The sequence below is a fragment of the Phymastichus coffea genome, unplaced genomic scaffold (genome assembly GCF_024137745.1).
Source record: "Phymastichus coffea isolate CEN01 unplaced genomic scaffold, Cenicafe_Pcof_1.1 PCOF00078, whole genome shotgun sequence".
NCBI lineage: Eukaryota > Metazoa > Arthropoda > Insecta > Hymenoptera > Eulophidae > Phymastichus > Phymastichus coffea.
In genome coordinates, this window is record NW_026706889.1 from 16,085 (window position 1) to 34,609 (window position 18,525).

At 33.3% G+C, this 18,525-nt stretch overlaps 5 protein-coding genes and 1 long non-coding RNA gene across 22 annotated transcripts; 3 read left to right on the forward strand and 3 right to left on the reverse strand.

The window, feature by feature from the left end:
* Window positions 1-204: 204 nt before the first annotated feature.
* On the reverse strand, window positions 205-3,849 carry LOC131668456 (GRB2-associated-binding protein 2-like). Of its 4 annotated transcripts, XM_058942642.1 has the most exons (8): window positions 3,289-3,429; window positions 2,822-2,950; window positions 2,548-2,734; window positions 2,197-2,466; window positions 1,850-2,116; window positions 1,367-1,771; window positions 1,151-1,293; window positions 205-1,090 (listed from the first exon to the last, which is right to left on the reverse strand). In XM_058942642.1, exons 1-8 carry the CDS (start codon window positions 3,382-3,384, stop codon window positions 842-844), a joined length of 1,746 nt encoding a protein of 581 aa, XP_058798625.1. In that variant the 5' UTR covers window positions 3,385-3,429; the 3' UTR covers window positions 205-841. The 4 variants fall into 4 exon arrangements, with proteins under 4 accessions (XP_058798625.1, XP_058798626.1, XP_058798623.1 ...); XM_058942643.1 differs by lacking the exon at window positions 3,289-3,429 and adding an exon at window positions 3,737-3,849 and having other exon boundaries at window positions 2,197-2,734; XM_058942640.1 differs by having other exon boundaries at window positions 2,197-2,734.
* Window positions 3,850-3,853: 4 nt separating this feature from the next.
* On the forward strand, window positions 3,854-12,255 carry LOC131668459 (armadillo repeat-containing protein 6 homolog). Of its 8 annotated transcripts, none has more exons than XM_058942653.1 (7): window positions 4,548-4,879; window positions 5,041-5,144; window positions 10,235-10,429; window positions 10,502-10,849; window positions 10,923-11,221; window positions 11,295-11,560; window positions 11,748-12,255. In XM_058942653.1, exons 3-7 carry the CDS (start codon window positions 10,404-10,406, stop codon window positions 12,114-12,116), a joined length of 1,308 nt encoding a protein of 435 aa, XP_058798636.1. In that variant the 5' UTR covers window positions 4,548-4,879; window positions 5,041-5,144; window positions 10,235-10,403; the 3' UTR covers window positions 12,117-12,255. The 8 variants fall into 8 exon arrangements, with proteins under 8 accessions (XP_058798628.1, XP_058798635.1, XP_058798633.1 ...); XM_058942646.1 differs by having other exon boundaries at window positions 10,518-10,849; window positions 11,748-12,253; XM_058942649.1 differs by lacking the exon at window positions 5,041-5,144 and adding an exon at window positions 6,629-6,687 and having other exon boundaries at window positions 10,518-10,849; window positions 11,748-12,253.
* On the reverse strand, window positions 10,417-10,892 carry LOC131668460 (uncharacterized). The gene is made up of 3 exons (XR_009302271.1): window positions 10,765-10,892; window positions 10,639-10,695; window positions 10,417-10,553 (listed from the first exon to the last, which is right to left on the reverse strand). It is a non-coding gene; the product is annotated as an uncharacterized LOC131668460 (long non-coding RNA).
* Window positions 12,256-12,339: 84 nt separating the features above from the next.
* Window positions 12,340-14,985, reverse strand: LOC131668458 (stress-induced-phosphoprotein 1). The gene is made up of 4 exons (XM_058942644.1): window positions 14,781-14,985; window positions 13,895-14,384; window positions 12,750-13,809; window positions 12,340-12,648 (listed from the first exon to the last, which is right to left on the reverse strand). The coding sequence occupies exons 1-4, from the start codon at window positions 14,787-14,789 to the stop codon at window positions 12,576-12,578; spliced, it is 1,632 nt and encodes a 543-aa protein (XP_058798627.1). The 5' UTR covers window positions 14,790-14,985; the 3' UTR covers window positions 12,340-12,575.
* A 173-nt stretch (window positions 14,986-15,158) lies between these two features.
* On the forward strand, window positions 15,159-16,497 carry LOC131668526 (UDP-N-acetylglucosamine transferase subunit ALG14 homolog). Of its 6 annotated transcripts, none has more exons than XM_058942789.1 (3): window positions 15,235-15,618; window positions 15,708-15,766; window positions 15,860-16,497. In XM_058942789.1, exons 2-3 carry the CDS (start codon window positions 15,748-15,750, stop codon window positions 16,495-16,497), a joined length of 657 nt encoding a protein of 218 aa, XP_058798772.1. In that variant the 5' UTR covers window positions 15,235-15,618; window positions 15,708-15,747. The 6 variants fall into 6 exon arrangements, with proteins under 6 accessions (XP_058798777.1, XP_058798772.1, XP_058798775.1 ...); XM_058942792.1 differs by having other exon boundaries at window positions 15,708-15,750; window positions 15,834-16,497; XM_058942790.1 differs by having other exon boundaries at window positions 15,236-15,618; window positions 15,708-15,786.
* An 80-nt stretch (window positions 16,498-16,577) lies between these two features.
* On the forward strand, window positions 16,578-18,330 carry LOC131668524 (bifunctional peptidase and arginyl-hydroxylase JMJD5). Of its 2 annotated transcripts, none has more exons than XM_058942786.1 (7): window positions 16,578-16,719; window positions 16,806-16,966; window positions 17,029-17,194; window positions 17,262-17,429; window positions 17,493-17,710; window positions 17,826-17,981; window positions 18,057-18,330. In XM_058942786.1, the coding sequence occupies exons 1-7, from the start codon at window positions 16,578-16,580 to the stop codon at window positions 18,312-18,314; spliced, it is 1,269 nt and encodes a 422-aa protein (XP_058798769.1). In that variant the 3' UTR covers window positions 18,315-18,330. The 2 variants fall into 2 exon arrangements, with proteins under 2 accessions (XP_058798769.1, XP_058798768.1); XM_058942785.1 differs by having other exon boundaries at window positions 16,578-16,714; window positions 16,798-16,966.
* Window positions 18,331-18,525: the final 195 nt, after the last annotated feature.

Here is an 18,525-nt window from a genome sequence, read left to right on the forward strand (position 1 = left end):
TTTTATTTTTCCGAACCTTTAACTTATCGAACTTTACGTGTATTTATTTTCCACTAATTACTGTTCCGAAATAAAATAAAGAGATATCTTTGTATGTACAAGTTATGAGCGGCTAATTTGCTATGTATAATTAATCTTCTTACCGCTAAAATAAAGATCGTTCTTCAATAAACTTATAAAAACATCTTTATTATATATCTAAACGCTTACATTTTTCTAATTAACAATATTATCTCACGTGTCGATTTAATTTTAGACATTTAATCAATATATTTTCTTATAATTGTTAATATTGATGTGTATGTGCATGTTAAATACTTGACGTTTGCAGTAAAAAAAATGTAATTTTGGTCACGGTAAATACCGATTCTCTGTTCAAACAGCTTTATGATGAAAAGTAGAAACAGTCTATCTCAATGGTAGCTATAACTATAACCAGCTATAACTAGTTGTGAAACATACATCATTTCACAAATCACAAATTATTGATACAGTATTACTGTATAATAGTTACAATACGCGAAAGATTTTATATATAATTCTTAATAAAGTTCGTATCTAAAATTCAATATATAATTTTACAAAATATCTTTAATCTTTCTATATATAAATTATTTTTGGTTTTTTCTTATCGTCATAACTTAATGAAAAATATTTTTTGTCAACTTACGCTAATTTTAATAATCGCTATACAAATTTTATTTATGTATTGTTTTTATAAGATAAAAAAAAGATTTTAATTTCGCTATTTCAATATTGCGAATGACAACGGTGGAAGCGCTCTCTCTCTCTCTCTCTCTCTCTACAAGAATTAGAAATGAAATGTTTTCAATTCAAATCTTTACGTCATCTCGTTCGCACATTGCTTTCTTTCCCTTTCTACCTTCTGTCTTGTTTTATTAAAAGCCTCGGTTTTGGTAAAGTCAACGGTTTTATACACTGTTGCCGATAATGATGCTTGAGAAGACTGTGCTGAGGTCGCGTTATCTCCATTTTCCGATTTTTCCAAATCTAGATCCAAGTATTGCAAATGCAATAATCCATGAGCTGATGCTGGTATAAAAGCCTCGTTATCTTGATAAAAGTTTATCTACAAAACGAATAAACATTTATAAAAAATACTTTTATAAGAATACTCTAGTATACGTACCTTATCTTCTTTGTGTTTAAATGGATTATTATCATCATCTGACACAGATGCATGACGACCTTTCTTTACTTTTGACACGAAAGTAGGACTAGAAATCGATTTTATTGTTTCTTCTCCTAGAGGCAAAGAAAGTAGCAGCAGATCTGAAGCAAATGAGATTATAAATGTTCGTACAATCCAATATTAATGTTAAAACTGGTTGTTCGTTTTCGTTACCATCGACATTCGACTTTGTCACCGGCGGTTTAAGTTTCCGATTTATACTCGGTGGCTCGAATGGTGTCGATTCAACGGCATTCGTTTCTTTATGAGATGTGAAAGGTGACAGTTCGATACTTATGTTCGAGTTATTCGTTTTTCTTCCTGGCTTCAATTCCCTGAATACCAAAGGTGGAGCTGGTCCATTAATTTTAGGTTCTGCATTAGCATTTTCCTCGTTGGAAAGACTTAACGAATGGGAGTATGTTGTTGATACTGCATAATCCAGATGATTATTTTTGGTATCAAAATCGTATCGAAAAACGTGATCGTCCGTGTTAGCATCTTGTGGTGGGGACGTTTGAAGTCTAGACGATTTGGTAACTGGAGCTTGTGTAGTTTTTACTTGATTTTTTGGCACACCTTCCGATGAAAAACATTTTGGCATTGAATATTGGGTATGTAAACTCGATTTTAGAAAAAAGTCATAAAGTCGTCAACCTGTATTCTGCTGTTCTATACTTTGTTGATGGGGTGTTGATGGGGTTGTTGGTTTTGAGCTTTCGATTGCTCCGTCCAAATTTAAATAATTATGAGCCGAATTTTCTGGAGCGATTAAAGGCGGTTTTGGAGGCCTTGGTGCAATTAGAACGTCATCGGCAGCAGGTGGTTTGTGGGAATCAACAATTCTCAACTTTCCAAATCTTTTTTTCACGCTCCAAGATTCTAATCCTGCATTGCAAGGTCTAAATTCAAGTTTTAAATCGTCTGTATAACAAGGAATCAATAATTTGCACGTGAATAATGGATTGCGATAGAAAAGTACGTAAAAGTTAAATTTATGTTACCTGTAAAAGGAAAAGTGTCCCAATTGACGTTTGGCAATGAAGAGAGACTTTCTTCGTCAGTAATAATGCTCTCGGCATAGGTATTTGGAGATCTTGGTGGAGTTGGCACTAGTTTTCTAACAATATTATAAACGTTGATGGTCTGTTCTGTCGTGGAACTTAAATTTGCATCGTGAAGACATGGGCCAGATATACATTCACTGATTGAAATGTATGGACCCGATATACTATTAGGTGAAACAGGAGGAGATTCTTGAGAATCATAGAACACTGGAATACCAAACAACTTGAAATAAACAACTAGTACCCTCCCTGGTATAACGGTTGACGATTTAAAGAGGAAAAATTTACTTTGGCAATTTTGTTCCTCATACTGAGTATAGGCTTTCAAACCACAAACTTGGCAAATAGCATCCACCCACTTATTCACGTCAGTTTCACTCTTTGCTACGAGATAGTAAACCCTTTTTGGAGTTTTCACATTGAACATATACTGATATCTTTCTTTTCGATTGACTAAACTCAAGCCTGCATCGACCTACGAACAAGAGAAGCGGATAAAATACTCTTTTGCGTCGAACGACAAAGCAATTGATTAGGTCGTAGACTCGATTAATATATGTACTTGTTCGCATTGATCGAGGTCGATCCTGCCCTTAAGTTTTCTGCACCTTTTGTCTTCGTAGTATTCTAAAAAGTACTGGCCAGGCAACTCCCCGCTGTGTCGAAGAGTAAACCATCTTTGCCTCCATCTCTGCAAAAGAATTTGTGATGCATATAAAAAATAATTGTGACTAATAACAGTACTTCATAAGTAATTATTAAACCAAGGCAACGAATCTGAGGATAGTTACTCGTAATATATTTTGTGCACGAGCCTGACTGAAACGATAACAAATGAAAAGTGACGCACAAGAGTCGACATTGATAAAAATGATAAATAGCTAGTGCGAGACAGCAAATGTACAATTCAAAAGCTCTAATTTACGTTAGTTAAGAAGAACATCGGTCTCGCGTGTCCCTAGAGTGTGGCTCGCAACAACACAAACAAACGCCCACACATCAGGTTGATGACGATCAACGACGACTCACTGCTTTCCATAGCTTGGTAGGTGGCGATTTGATGAGCCAGCCTTCGTGTACGACCTCCAGATTGTTAGTCGTCGTCGTGAGCACAGATTCCATCATCTCCTCCGATCGCAGCACTCATCTTCACCCCTACACCGCCATGGTTGAGTCAACTGCGTGGCTATCGAACTTACTCTGTCGTAGCACGGCACGCAGCAGAAAGAAAGACAGAGAGGAGCGAGCACGACAAATGAAAGCGAGGAAGCAGATCGGGAGATAAGAAATAAGCAGCAGAACATAGCGGCAACATCACGGGACGTTCTTTTTTTGATTCTTCGCAACAGTGTCACGGACCGCCTCCTCTGTTTTCTTGTTCTTATTCTTGAAATCTATAGCTCCGTCTTATTACTTAAAGGCTTTTCCACACTGAACAAATATTCGCGTGATGTTCTTATTCCGTGTGATTTTTTACCTCTCGGAACACTACTAGTATAGTTCACCATTGATCTCGCTATACATAATCAGTGGTTAAAGAAGTGCAGACAGCAAAAGGCGTAAAAACACGTCCGGCCTTTTTAACTACTTAAACCACACAGTATATACACAGCGTAGACGATGAACTGCCGAATGTACATACATACACGAATCAAGATCATCACGGTATATGTCACTATGTCAGGTTCGTCACGCACACTCTTGAGGTGAGGTATATATACATAGTAGCGAGGCTCGACGGTCGGTAACGCCTGCATCATACGCGCTTGATATTGCAGCTAACGCATACCACGTTATGCGGGTTTGTATATATTCAACGATCGAATTTCCTGCCGCTTGTGGACACGCCGACACTATTTAGAAAAGATAGGGGTGGACCAAGAGACCACCACAGGTCTTCCGTTTATATTTTTTATTTTTTTATTTTCGTATCCTTACTCCTCTAGTTTAAGCTCCGTAGACTTGACGTTAAAAGTGAAAGTTAATAAAAAATATATATTATCGTAAATAATTTTCTGTCTGTAAAATTAAATTAAATTGCAAGCGCTGGTTGAGCTATGAGATTATTTCCTGTCTCGGCTAAATCAATAATGAAAAAAAAATTTGCCTATGCCAATTAAATGCTATTAATTTTCTCTTTCGATTGGAATCATCCCTTTTCAATTGTCTGTAGAAACATTGTCAAAATGAATTTGTCAATATTTCTCATAATAATGTACATAGCCACAGATGCATAAGCGTGTTGTACGCTAGCGCCAACTGCAAATTGCAAATGGCGATATTGGCGATGTAAACAGAAGTTCAGTAATTTTCTAATTCATATTTTTCAGTGTATTTTATAATAAAAATCAGTGCAAAATCTTGTTTATGAGTATCGTAATAAATTATACAGCAGCTACAAACAATATAAAAAGGTATTTTTCGTAATTTGAAACACTGATTCGCACAGCTATCCAATAAAAATAGACTGAATCTTCGTTACTTTTGGCATGTGAAATATGGAAATATCTGAGTGAAATCAAATGGAGGAATCAATGGACTCATTGGCTACAAATTTGTATTTGATTGTTGACTTCTACAAGGATATGTTTGTTAATCATCTACCTCTAGAGCAAAATGAGTTTAGTGATAATTTTTACAATAAAGCTGATCTATAATTTCAATTTTATTTAATTTCTCGTTAACGACAAGGAGATAAAAATTTTTTTCAATGATAGCGTAAAAGAATATTGGAAGACCTATACGCTGATATATCTTTTTTTTATTAATTTTTACTTTTAGCGCCAAGTCAATGGAGCTTCCAGTTTGGGTAGAAAGGAAAAAGAAAAAGAGAAAAAAAAGAAGGGAAGGATGTGAATTGAAAGAAATAATGAATTAGGAAAATGGTAAATTGGAGAAATATAGCCATAACTGGCACATAAAAATATAAGAATTGATCAATAATGTTTATAATATATGAATTAAATATATAATTAAATTAATAATTGAATGATATAAATTAAATAAATAAAGAGCAAACTTTGAGAAAATTAGTTATAAAATTATATAGTTTACTATTAGGGTGTTGTAGTACAGAAACTGTTTTATAAGGAGGTGAAAAATTAGATTTCTTTGAGGCATTATTCAACAAAGTAGTTCTGAGTAGCGAATCTAAGATATATCTTCCACAGTGTCAAGATATCCAGGACAATATTCAGTATTACTTGAATTTTTTCTAACTAGACCATAACCTAAATTACAATGACCAGATCTTAGTCTATTAATTGTCCTAATATTAAATCTGGACAATCTAGAATTGTTATACCAGGAATCAGAGTCGTATGAATAATAATTGTTGAAAAGAGACAAACCTGTGTCAAGTATGAATTTTTGTAAATATTTTGTGACGTTAATAAATAAATCAGTAGAAGGGATAGGTAGCTCAGAAATATTAATATCTTCCCTGGCATCATTGATTAAATGATCTACATATTTGTTGCTTTCAATCCTTGTACGAGAAGGAGTCCATATAATTTTAATAGATAATTTTTTATGTTGAGCATTAGAAAGTAATTTTTTAATATTAAGAATAAGGTGATGAAGTATCTTTTGCGAGTGGATTAAAATTAAGAGCCCTAAGTTCACTTTTTGAATCTGTATAGATATTAATTGGAGAACTGTTAGTGTCTAAAAAAACTTTAATAGTTTCCGCTGTAAAGATAGAGCTGTGACTGCTAATTTTTTTTGCAATAATAAGTTTTTTTTCCCTATTATCTCTGAAACTAAAGCATATCCTACACAACCGTGTCAATCACCTTGGGACACATCTGTATAAAAATTGGAATTATAAATTAAATTTTTTTCAAAAAATTCTTTAAAATTTTAATTAATTCTCAATTTTATTAGGACTATGATTTTTTAATTATTTGGCAAGGTTCTAGATCAACAGTAGGGTAAAATAATATTTAGGTCCATTCATACCTATATTTTTCAGGTGTAACCGAATTAAAAATTATATTTCTTTTATTACAAAAGTTTAAGAAGGCTTTTAATAGAATAAATTTATTTCTCAAATTATAAGTGTTAAAGACGTAAACGGAATCTGATTTATCTGAATAAGAAAAATATTTCCAAATATATCTACTACCTAAATTAAAAGCCCTGATGTTTGAAGAAACAACACAACATTCTATGTGAATCACCCTAATAAGAGTAAAGACTTGATGACCTAGAGCAAACCTTAAGGCCTTATATTGAACTTGTTTAAAATGTAACTTTATTTTATCTTTAGAAAAATTATAAATGAAAGAAACATAGGTGATATCTTATATCTAATCATAGCTTTAAATTCTAAGATATTTAATATTGTTAACAACTTTGTTACATCTAGAAATAAAATATCCTGCATGGTAATTCGAAGAAAGTTTTTCATCGCAAATAAGGGCCAAGGTAACTAATTTTTTTTAGAAGTATAAATTTCCGTATCATAAATCTTAATTTTGTAATTTTAAATATTCTCAATTTTATTTTTTGTACGAAAAACGAGCAAAGTATTTTCTGGGGAAATAATTAAATTTCTAATTTTAAGATAAACTGATAATCAATCTAAACTATTTTAAATGTATTGTAATATATCTTCAAAATTATCACCCTAGCATATGATTACTTTTTCACTGGCAAATTGAAACGATTCGCAACGAGGGTCGACATATTTATGAGCATCTTTAACATAAACATTAAAGTTTAAGGGACTATCGGTACATCCTTGAGGCAAATTATAAATAACAAACTAAGACTTATAATAAGGACTAGATAAATTATAAGAAATAACATTCTTCCTGATAAAATGTTGTATAATTTTGGAGAAGAATGTTAGAGCTAATGCAATCAAATGCACCTGTATCATAACGACATATTTCTTTCCAGTGAAATTCAAATACATTTTTGAAGCTAGGATTGATAAACAGTTAGAACAAGATTTGTATTTCTAAAGTTATATTAAGATGGAGTAAGAATAAAATTAATTTCAATATAATAATGTAGTTTGAAATTAACTAAGTTTTCCATTGACTTTAATAAATGTGAAGCCATAGCAGTGAAAAACATTTTTTTGAATAAATTTCATTAATTAAATCCAAAAGTTTAATGATGAAAGATTGAGTTAAATCTTGAATTATCCCATTACTAATTTTATCTAACTTCGGAGAACTATTTTTTTAAAGAGAAACGATAGCGGATAATAATTCATTCGTGTTCTTTAAAAGGGACGTCTAAAAAAGTTTTATCAATATTAGAATAAATAGGATTATGAAATGTCTCTTCTAGTGAAGGTGGATAATTAATAAATGGAACTGGTTTACAAAATTAATTATCAACAAATTCTTTAAACAAATTAATACATATCCAGTTTTTTGTGTATTGTATTTGCATATTGTATTTATGATTAACAATACAATTTTTTAATTTTTTTATTATTTTCCAGATGTAAGAAATAGAGGTATGCTTAGATAGAGACTGAATGAATTTTTCAAATTAACAAATCTTTATTTTTCCGAGTTCTCTTTTAACAAAGGCTTAAATTTTTTTATAGTTTATACAATTTTCGTGAATTCGTCCCACCAAACGGATAAACTCTTGTAAATTTTACCTTTTGAATCATTTTCATTTTTTTTTACGGGTTTAGAATAGATTTGTGTTTAAAACTATCGATATTTAATTCATCAATTTCAAATCCTGCAATACATTTAAATTTTAACCAATCTATACCCTTAAGGTTTAATTTATGAAAAAGATTAATAAAGTTTTAAATATTACAATTTGTGTAAATTTTAATGATAATTGGAAAATAATCGCTACCTATAGTATCCTGATATAAAGTATATATATATTCTATATAAAGTATAAACCAGCTGAAAATTAATAATAAGCCCCAATTAACAATTATTGTGTTGGTTCTCAATTGGCTCAACAGTGACTCATAGGGGTAGATTGAAGGCGACCCAACGTACGATAAATTTTTTGAATGAAACTTTTACAATTATATATATTGAATGGTATATGCGTACGGCATTAAGGGTTGTGCTGTTGTAAGGGATGTAATTGGTAATGCATGACTTTAACATTGCGCTAAAGTCATTTATGAAGAAATAAACCTTGATTTCAATTTTTCATATTTTGCCTCGCCGTGAATGTTCCGAAATTGAATAGTTAGGATCAGTTGGTCTGTGATCTTGTTTGCAATTCTTCGAGATTGTGGGTTTATCGATGTTAGGACAATGAATAACTAAATAATGGCCAACTGCACCACAATGTTCACAAATTATTTCTGATTTACAAGTTGATTTCAAGTGTCTAAATCTAAAACTCTTCAAATACTGTTTAGGTTTCTCTTTAAAGTCTTCAGTTTTCTATTTAATACGATTCATAGCAAGTTTCTTAAAAGTGTGTCTTATATCGACGGTGAGTAATATGGTAGTAGATTTAACATATATAGTTTTCTTATCAATAGTAATCTTCCTATTCAAACACCTAGCTGATAAAATTTTGACATTTCTCCCATAGCTGACAAAACAGAGCTTGATTGTTAATCCAACCTAAATTCACAATCTTCTTCATATTAATATCAGTTAGAATTCTTGTAATAATAATCTTTTTAGAATATAAATGAAAAGAGAAATAAGATTTCAAGCCTTTGTCGGTAAAAATAAAGGAATCTAGTAATTTATTAACAATTTCTTTGGTTTCCGTTACTATGGCAAACTTGAAATTATTCACAGCGTAAAGTTTAGAGATTCTGTTATGAAAAGTTGGTCTCGTTAATCTACCTATGGTAAAAGGAATTAAATATTTTTCTTGTTTCTTGATGAGAAACATTTATGATAGAAGGTGGCATGTGTGATCTGTCAAAATGTTTGAATCTAATGTCATTTTTAGGGAACACATCTGTGATATTGCTTAATTGTGTATTATCTTCGTCGACATGGACATAACCTCACCATCCTTTTGTGTTTTATCTAAATTATTAGACATTTTCCGTCCCCCTGATATTGTCTATAATCTTAGAAATGGCAACTTGTTCCTTAGAATTGAGCTGATCTCTATTAATTACCTCAGTCTTGCCCTCGATAATTCGTCTTGTTAAAATACCCTTTGGTTTCTAATTATCCTTTGGATCACTGTTACTTTTAGATGAACTAGATCATAAGAAATTTTGATTAGTAATTCTATTGCAATCATAGCAGTTCCTTAACATATCTGTCATACAGATAGAGATGACAGATCACAACACGAGAGCCCCCCCCCTCAATCAATCAATCAAATAATAAATGATACAGAAAAAAGTAAAGCAAAGACACAGAAAAAGAGTAGAACAGAATAGAGAGACGAAAACTCAATTGGGAATACTACTACTTTTTACTTTACTAAGCAATAAAATAATTCTTTAACAATATCAAATTTGCAGAGCTGATATTTTTTTTCTGATTTGACCGACCGACTTGAAACAAACGAATCCTTTTCTGTTCTTTTCTCTTTTGTTTCGCACTCGCTCGACACTCGAGGAACATTCACAGAGACTTTTTTATCGCCTATGATTCTATACGAATAAAGTCTCATGGGATTTTCTTTAAAATAATAGTGCTAAATAAAGGCGTCGTCCTCCAAATCAACGTACACGTCGAAGTTTAGTCAATTTTCATTGAACCGCTCGTAAAAAGCAAATCGTATCGTGACGCCATCGGATCTTGAAAAATGTCTAGTTTACAAATTACGCTAGTTACGCATTCTAGTCTGTCGTAACCTTATACAGAACTTCATTTACACTCGTATGTGGTGTGTTACACGCGTATGTATATACGTCTTGATCAGGCGCAAATGACGCTGAGAATCGAAAGTAAATTCCACCGCAGCCAACGTCTTACGTATAGTGTTATGATCAGATATAAATTAACTACTGTTGTTTAAAAAGTGTAATCCTTGTGTTTGTTTCTATGTGCAGCATTTAACTATTTTCGAGAGACATAGAAAGAGAAAAAACTTTCTCTATTTACGTTTATTGCATACACTAATTGCGAACATGGTCCGAGTGATCACACAGGAAACTTACGACGAAGTCGTTCGCGAAAATATTGAGGAGTTCTCCATGGCGCCCGAGGAAGCCATCAAAGATGCCATCAAGCAATTCAATGCTCAGGTCAGCGTACAACCATTTTCACACAGCTATCTCAACTCCAACATCATTATCCTTTTTTCGTTTCTCCAACAGCGCTGCTTTGTTTCAGGGTGTCGATTTGTCAAATATCATCAAAGATCTGTCACTAAACAACACAACGGATGATATTATCAGTTTTATAAAAAAACTTTCGGAGTGTGCAAAAACTGCTGAACACCAGCATGCCTTACCATTACTGAATAAATTAAAAGTAGAGCTAGACAAAGACATGGCCAGACGAGTTTTTGCTGGAAAAAATAGAGCTTATGAGACCCTACTCGAGGTAATTAATAGTTGCAAGGACACATCCTACATACTCCGTCCAGCTTTGAAAACTATTACATCCTTGATGACTGGAAATCCTGATTTGCTGGATGAGGATGGCGTTAATCTTCAAAAGAGGTTTTTTTATTATTTGTGACTTCGTTATCTTCTGTCTGTGTCCAACGATCAATAATCATAATTTACTTTTTAGCCTACTGGACACTAATCACAATGATCCCCAGACTTTGCAGTTAGTATTAAAGTGGATAAGGGAGTGCTGCATCAAGCATGAAGTGAATAGGCAAAAAATCTTTAGTGCTGGTATTTTGAACAATTTAAAATCAATCCTCAGTGAAAAAGATGCAAAAGTTTCTGTAGTAAAGGAAGTCTGTGTGGTTTTACGAGCTTTAACATTAGATGACGATGTGAGACACGAGTATGGGAAAGCTCATGAACATGCTGCCACTATTGCCAGGGAAACACTCCATACGATAACAGAGCTACTTTCTAGTAAGCTATTGTTACAACTTTATCGTTGAACATTATTTAATTGCCATGTTCAGTCGCTAATTTTTAATTTTAGCTTACAAGACTGATAAAGTTATAGTTGGAGAAATAATGCTAACAGCAGCATCCTTAATTGTTAGAAATGAATTTTGCCAAGAGTTTGAAGATGCTGGGGGACTGCAGTTCATTTTAGACGTTTTTACGAATTACCCAGAAGAAGAGAAGATCAACTGGCAAGCATTAAAATTGATTAAAAATCTAGCTGGGAACGATGATGTTAAAGCCCACATTGTCACATCTGGAATAGCACCATTAATTATTTATGTTATAAGCAGGTTGAAGGTACATATTTAACGTAACCCTTTTATAACATTGGATATTTACGCGTTTAACCAAAACCTGTTCACTTTGACAAATCAATTATTTAATATCGATACATTAACAGTCTAGTGAGATTCCTTAGATCAGTAACTTGACAAAAGATTACACTATCTAATTTGCTTTTAAAGAGCTGTTGCTTTATTTACAGACTTCAGAAGCTGTTGTAACTGCGGGATTATCGTGTATATCGGCGCTAACACTAAGGAGTTCTTCAAATGCTGGAGTCTTCTACGACTGCGGAGCAGTGTCCGTCATTATTGATGCTATTAAAACTTATCCCAACAGTTCAAACGTGATCCAACAAGCCGCTTGGGCGATTCGTAACATGTCCGTACGAAATCAACAAGAGTCAAAAGAGTTTGTCGCATTCGGCATCGAGGAACTACTCAATAATGCACTCAAGACTCACGGAACAAATTTGGAAAACGATATCAAAGCAGCTCTAAGAGATTTGGGTTTACAAGTTAATTTGAGAGAGCAATGGACAGGAAAAGGCCGTGCTTTAACGAATAAATAACGAAGTATTTGCTTGCAATATCTCAACGATAATGAATTACCATTGTTATAACTCTTGCGAAAATTCAAATAATTAAGTTCGTTGAGAATGAATGTTACTTTTAAATTATTTACTGACCGATTTTACAATCTGATTTTTTTTTTCTTTTTTTTTTTTTTTTTTCATAATAAATTATAGAAATAAATTTATTTGAATTAAATTAAATGTTTTCATTTGTATAGTTATTTTTATATTTGTCCTTAGCATTATAACTTCAAATAGCCAGGTACACCTGTGGTGACCAATGACAAAACGTGTAAAAATACCTCATTCTGTAAAAAGTTGATACCCAACGACGACAGCAACAGTGAAATTGATGATGCTTCAAGTTGATTTTTGCGCGAAAGGAACTTAACGGTATAAGCTTTCTCGGTCTAACTATGCATGTATATAAAAAGATCTTCGTTATTGTACATTTGATCAATGAATGGCCACTAGTCCTGATTCCAAAAGTTTCTGAAGCTTTGCTGCTATGTCAGGATTCTTCAGGTGGCTATAAAAAGAACGTTGAAAAAGCACCAGTATAAACGTATAAAATTGTTCAAATAAACGTCGGAATAAGTGTGTAAAAAATAAGATTGGCAATTAACTTACTCTTGTAACGCTTTAGGGTCATTTTGCATCTGTTCCAAGATCAGTCGCATCGCGGGATCTCTCAAAATGCTTTGCACCTCCGGATCAGCCATAGCTCGTTTCCGTACTTCCTCGGGGTTAGAACTAACGGCAACCGAGCACGATCTGTAACCTTCGAGGGCCTCGGCGTTCGTTGGATCCAAATCCAGGGCTTTCTGGTATGCAGACAGCGCTTTGCCCTGCTGCTGCATACCCTGAAGAATCTTTCCTTTCCTAATCCAACCTTTGATGAACTTTGGGTCTAATTCGACGCACTTTTCGCAGTCCTTTAAACCCAAATCGAATGCCGCTAACTTTGTGTAGCAAGCCGCTCTGTTGCTGTAGTATTTTGGATCATCTGGATTTCTCAAAATGGCCTCACTGTAGTGTTTAACTGCTGCTGCATAGTCGCCATCCTTGAACTTTTGGTTGCCCAATTCCTTTTCCTCCTCGGCTTTGACAGGATCAATGTATGCTTTCTTCTCTTCTTCTTTGATTTTTTTCTCGACTTCGGAAAGCAATGTTTTGATCTCTGGTGTTCTGTGCTCGGATAAGGATTTTTCATAGAAAATCTTGGCTTGTTTCCAATTGTTCATTTTTTTGTGGGAATTGCCGATTCGCGTAAAAGCTTTGGCAATCAATTTGAAGTCGGCCCTGTTTTCGCGTCCGATTTCAATGGCTTTTTCACACTGCTCTATGCATTTTTTATATTCTTTCTGCTCAAAATACACAGCAGCTCCATTCAAGAGATACGTTATATCAGTTGGATCTAGTTCGATGGCTTTACGGTAGTGCTTTAGAGCTTCTTCAAAGTTCTTTTTCTTGTAAGCAGTGTTTCCTAGATTTTTTTCTTCTATGGCTTGCCTCTTTTCTGGTGTCAAATTTTCTTCTTCCTTTGGCTTTGGTTTTGGTTCTTCTGCCTTTTTCGGAGATTTTTCCTCGTACTTGGGTGGGTCGACGTCCATCCCCTCATCCAAACCATCGCTCAGACCCAACAATACACTAAGTGTTGTGAGAACTCTTGGGTCCTGAAGTTTTGAACCTGCAAATTCAAAAGACAATTTAATTTGATTGGCTCAAAGATCATAGCAACAAATTAGAATGTAAGGAAAAAGTATCTCTTTTACCTAAAGCCTTGGGATTGAGCTGTAATTCCTGCAGAAGCTTCAAGTATTCGGGATCATTCAGCCAATCTTTGGTTCTTGAATCGTTTCTTAATTTGATAAAAATATCGGGACCACTAAAAGGATTTGGAAAAGCACGGGAGCCTCGCTGAGCTTTAACTTCTTCCAAACCTTTCTTCAGTTGTTCATTGGTAGGGTCCAACACGAGACCATTCTGGTAAGCTTCGATAGCATCTTCTGTCCTGCCCAGATAAGCCAGAGCGCTTCCTTTTCTAGAGTATCCTTTAGCCCAATCAGGTTTCAAGCTCACTGTTTTCTCAGCGTCTTCCAGAGCTTGAGAATATTTACCAGCTTTAGCGTAAGCTGCCGAGCGATTGCTGTATAGTACATGATTACTGCCATCCAATTCTATGGCTTGTGTGTAAAACTTAATTGCATCGTCAAATTTTTCTTCTTGCAAGGCTTTGTTTCCCTTACCCTTCAAAGCATTTACCTGACAAACACACAACATAAACATTTGAAATTAATTGAACAATGGTAATGACAAAAATGTATCCAAAAAAAATCATAGTACGATTGATAGAATAAAAATATATTGTTACTTGAGTCACGAAAAGTATCTTGTGACTGATTAAGTTTCCGGCTTCACGAGTAAATTCTATCGTTATAATTTGCAGTGATTGTGATAATATTTAAAAGTTGAACTGCCGAACAATGCAGAATTCATTGCTTCGTGCGTAACAAATAAACCTCCTAAATTGCAAACTACCCCATTCTTTTGGGCAACACAAATTATTTATGTAGCAACCACAAAGTGAGAAATAACAACGTGCTTTGATAAACCATCCTACGCTGCTGTTTCTTTCGGATAACGATTAAATTTTCTTACCTGATCCATAACTTGTGTGCAATTTCAAAATTTGCCACAAAAAACCAAAAAAAAAACAAGAATCTCGTGAAAAAATGCTCTGATTATTGACGGCGTTGACTCGTCGTATAATTTTTGGAAAGCTCGAGAAGCCACAAGAGAAGTTTACGCTGAAGGCTCTAAAATCGCAATGTGCACAAGCCGATTGCTCTGAAGTGAACTGATGTTCCTGAGCAGGCCGGGAATTCGTTGAACGCCAATGCGGTGACGTCACTCAATCGTTTCGAACGTTCTAGCAAAAGAGTCTTCGAGAAGTTTCACTAGCTATAGTTCTCTCTCTATATATATATATATATATATATATATCATCGCGTATCATATTAAGGTAATGCAGACTGCGCGAAAACAGAAAGCATGCAGAGATGAATTCAGGAGAGGGGTACGATTTATATTTGTAATATCTTCTGAATTTCGTCATGTACATGACAAAATTTCACAGGTGATATTAAGTTTGAACCATTTAACATATACTCCAGTCGTATACGTATATATGCACGTACATTATTGCGAAAATGAGATTTATTTTACCGCAATATATATGTAGCTTCGTTTAACGGCATACCTACGTTCTTTTCAGTTTAAAATCATCCTGACAATAAAGAAATCGTAATGTTACATTTTATGATTGAATAAGGTAGTTAATACTAGGAAAATAAATATAAATATTTACGAGGCCCACTCGTCTTCAAAATCAGTGCGCAAGCGCATTCTAATCAATGTATATGCCTATATTCAGATTACACATATTTTAACGAAGAGGTTAAATATCTGTAAATATAAATGATAAGAATGTAACGAGGTAAATATTTGTATATATTTATTAGTCCAGAACTATTTTAAAATTCAATAAATTTTTTATTTTTTTTTTCATAAATTTATAAACTAAAGCAATTCGTCTCGTTTAGAAAATTCAGTTTTCATTCAAAGAATGGTATATACATATTTTGGTAATAAACAAAACAATAAAGTAAATAAACTTGATAAATTAAAACAAATATATGCATATATTTTAAGCTGAACTTTTTAATGGTAAAACCAAGTAATGGTTTTACCATTAGTATGTGTTCTAGTATTTCCGGTAGCAATTGTCTCTATTATCAGAGCTGTCTACTTAATTCTTTTAAAACATGGTAAACCTCCAAAAAGGTATGCCAGAAAAATTCCAGCTACAACTTTGATTGTACTTGGTTCTGGAGGTCACACAACAGAAATTTTACGTATTCTTCGACATCTAAATAAACAGAATTATACTCCAAGAATTTATGTAAAAGCTGAAACCGACACAATTAGCCCTTACAAAGTTAAAAAAGCAGAAGTAAATCGTAAAGATTACAGAATAATTCAAATTTCAAGAAGTCGTGAAGTTAGACAATCGTACTTTACATCAGTTTGGACTACTGTACGTGCTCTTATGGACTCGTTTCCTCTAGTTTGGAGGGAAAAGCCAGATTTGCTGTTGTGCAATGGACCTGGAACGTGTATCCCATTGTGCCTGGTAACATTCTTCTATAACAGCTTGTTTCTCTTAAGTACAAAAATTGTATTCGTTGAAAGTTTTTGCAGAGTAAAGAGTTTTTCTCTCTCTGGTCGAATTCTGTATTATATAGCTAATCACACCATTGTTCAGTGGCCAAATTTGAATGGATTTAAGTATTCTCGAAGCATCTTTGTTAAATAAAGTGATTGTGTAATTTTCTTAATAAAATTTTCACATTATTCGCGATACCTTGACCCCGTTGTTAACTTTATGTAGCTGACATGTTTAGTCAAATTGTAATGAAATCTGTCTCTTGGGACCTCTTACTGCAAGATTTGAACAGTTATTTTCCTAATGAGCTAAAGTTTCATTTAGTTAAAATTTTATTGAAATTGAAGAGTTTTCACAAGCATACATGGTATGGTTTTCTGTGCTCATCGTCGTTAATAATGTATATCACGTAAGTCTTTTAACATTGTAAACATTTTATTATCATTCTAGTGAAAAAGCTGTTAAGAAAAAACTAAAAATCAATGAAGAATGGATAAAGAATGATCTACTAATAGTAGATGCTTGTTTAGATCGAACTTGGGAGATGCTCAATTCTGGTTATTGGAAAGATGTGCCAATAATTTATAGATACTGCTATTCATTATGTTGTGTCATTAAGGTATAATTTGCCATCGTGTTACCAATTTCATTGTAATAATTTTTTAAATTTTTTATAAGTAGTCCGCAATAATAGAAGTATCAATTGAGAGTGAAAATAGTGAAATGTCAGAGAAGTTTAAAGACATTATTCAACAAATAGACAAAGGACTTTTATTGGGAGCACCTTTGCCGAGTTGCCCTAAACTTTTAACAGAAATTGCTTCAAATTTAAACAATCATTATTCGGGTAGTTTTTTTTCAATGATTGACTAATTAAATATTTTTGTGTATTAATTATTATCTTTTAATTCCAGATTTAGTGAAAAATCGCGAGATTCAAGGCAGTCGCATAACAATAGATAAAAAAAATTTTTGTACAGATATTTTTCCAGGCTTTTTACCGATTCCCACTTTTAGAAAACCTTCTATGGAAAGATTTTACCGTGATATTTTCAAGCCAAAAACGCCTGCTTTACTCCAAAGTAAGCCCGCAACTTGTAGTCTTCTTATGCAGAAACTTTTTGTTATACATTTTTTTTATTCAGATTGTATAGAACATTGGCAAGCCCTGAGTTTATGGAAAGATATTGAATACCTTCGAAAAGTAGCCGGAAGTCGTACAGTACCGATAGAAATTGGCTCGCGATATACAGAAGATGATTGGACGCAAAGTTTAATAACTTTTTCTGAGTTTCTAAATGCTCATATATCAAAGAAAAACGAACAAGTCGGTTATTTAGCACAACATGAACTTTTCGATCAGGTACGTATTTTTAGATTTTTTCAATATTTCTGCGACGTAATTGATCATTGATCCATGTGAATGATTCCAAGCCGCAGTTTCAAATTAATCTAATATCAAAAGAAAATCTCGACAGATTCCTGAATTGAAGAATGATTTTACAATACCAGATTACTGTAGCTTCTCGGACAAAGACGACGGTGAATACATGCCAAATATAAATGCTTGGTTCGGTCCAGAGGGAACTGTATCACCTTTACATCATGACCCGAAAAATAATTTGCTCTGTCAGGTAATTTATTTTATCAGTTGTTTTTACTTTGTGGTAATTTAAAAAGAATATAAGACTCCGTTCTATCATTGCTAGGTTTTTGGATGTAAAAGAGTCATTTTATATAGTCCAAAAGACAGTCTTAATTTATATCCTTATAATACTCGATTGTTATCTAACACTGCTCAAATTGATCCTTATAACGCAGATGTTGTCAAGTATCCCGACTTTCAGAAAGCAAGAGGATTTATGTGTTATTTAACACCCGGTGATATTTTGTTTATACCACCAAAATGGTGGCATCATATCGTAGGGCTCAGTACTAGTTTTTCTGTAAGTTTTTGGTGGGATTAAGAATCAGTAAATTGAGATTCGTGTTTGATGTAAATCTTATATTCTGATATATTTAACACATCGCCACATTCGCTTACAATATCACCATAAAAAAGTATATTTAGAACTTAATCGCATATTTTTCGTCGTCACAATTGGAACTTGAAAAAAAATTTACTAGTAGAATTACTTGTAATTAATTAATTGTAAAGAAAATACAGAAATAAAAGTT

Coding starts and splice junctions, on each gene's coding strand:
- LOC131668458 (XM_058942644.1), bottom strand. Junction 13,810..13,894: donor GCTCAATCCCAAGGCTTTAG/GTAAAAGAGATA, acceptor TTGAATTTGCAG/GTTCAAAACTTCAGGACCCA. Junction 12,649..12,749: donor GACCCTAAAGCGTTACAAGA/GTAAGTTAATTG, acceptor TTCTTTTTATAG/CCACCTGAAGAATCCTGACA.
- LOC131668456 (XM_058942640.1), bottom strand. CDS start 3,384: ATGATGGAATCTGTGCTCACGACGACGACTAACAATCTGGAGGTCGTA. Junction 2,951..3,288: donor CTACCAAGCTATGGAAAGCA/GTGAGTCGTCGT, acceptor ATTCTTTTGCAG/AGATGGAGGCAAAGATGGTT. Junction 1,091..1,150: donor TTAAACACAAAGAAGATAAG/GTACGTATACTA, acceptor TTCGTTTTGTAG/ATAAACTTTTATCAAGATAA.
- LOC131668524 (XM_058942785.1), top strand. CDS start 16,578: ATGTTTAGTCAAATTGTAATGAAATCTGTCTCTTGGGACCTCTTACTG. Junction 16,967..17,028: donor CATTATGTTGTGTCATTAAG/GTATAATTTGCC, acceptor TTTTATAAGTAG/TCCGCAATAATAGAAGTATC. Junction 17,711..17,825: donor AACATGAACTTTTCGATCAG/GTACGTATTTTT, acceptor AAATCTCGACAG/ATTCCTGAATTGAAGAATGA.
- LOC131668459 (XM_058942645.1), top strand. Junction 11,222..11,294: donor GATAACAGAGCTACTTTCTA/GTAAGCTATTGT, acceptor TTTTAATTTTAG/CTTACAAGACTGATAAAGTT. Junction 11,561..11,747: donor ATGTTATAAGCAGGTTGAAG/GTACATATTTAA, acceptor CTTTATTTACAG/ACTTCAGAAGCTGTTGTAAC.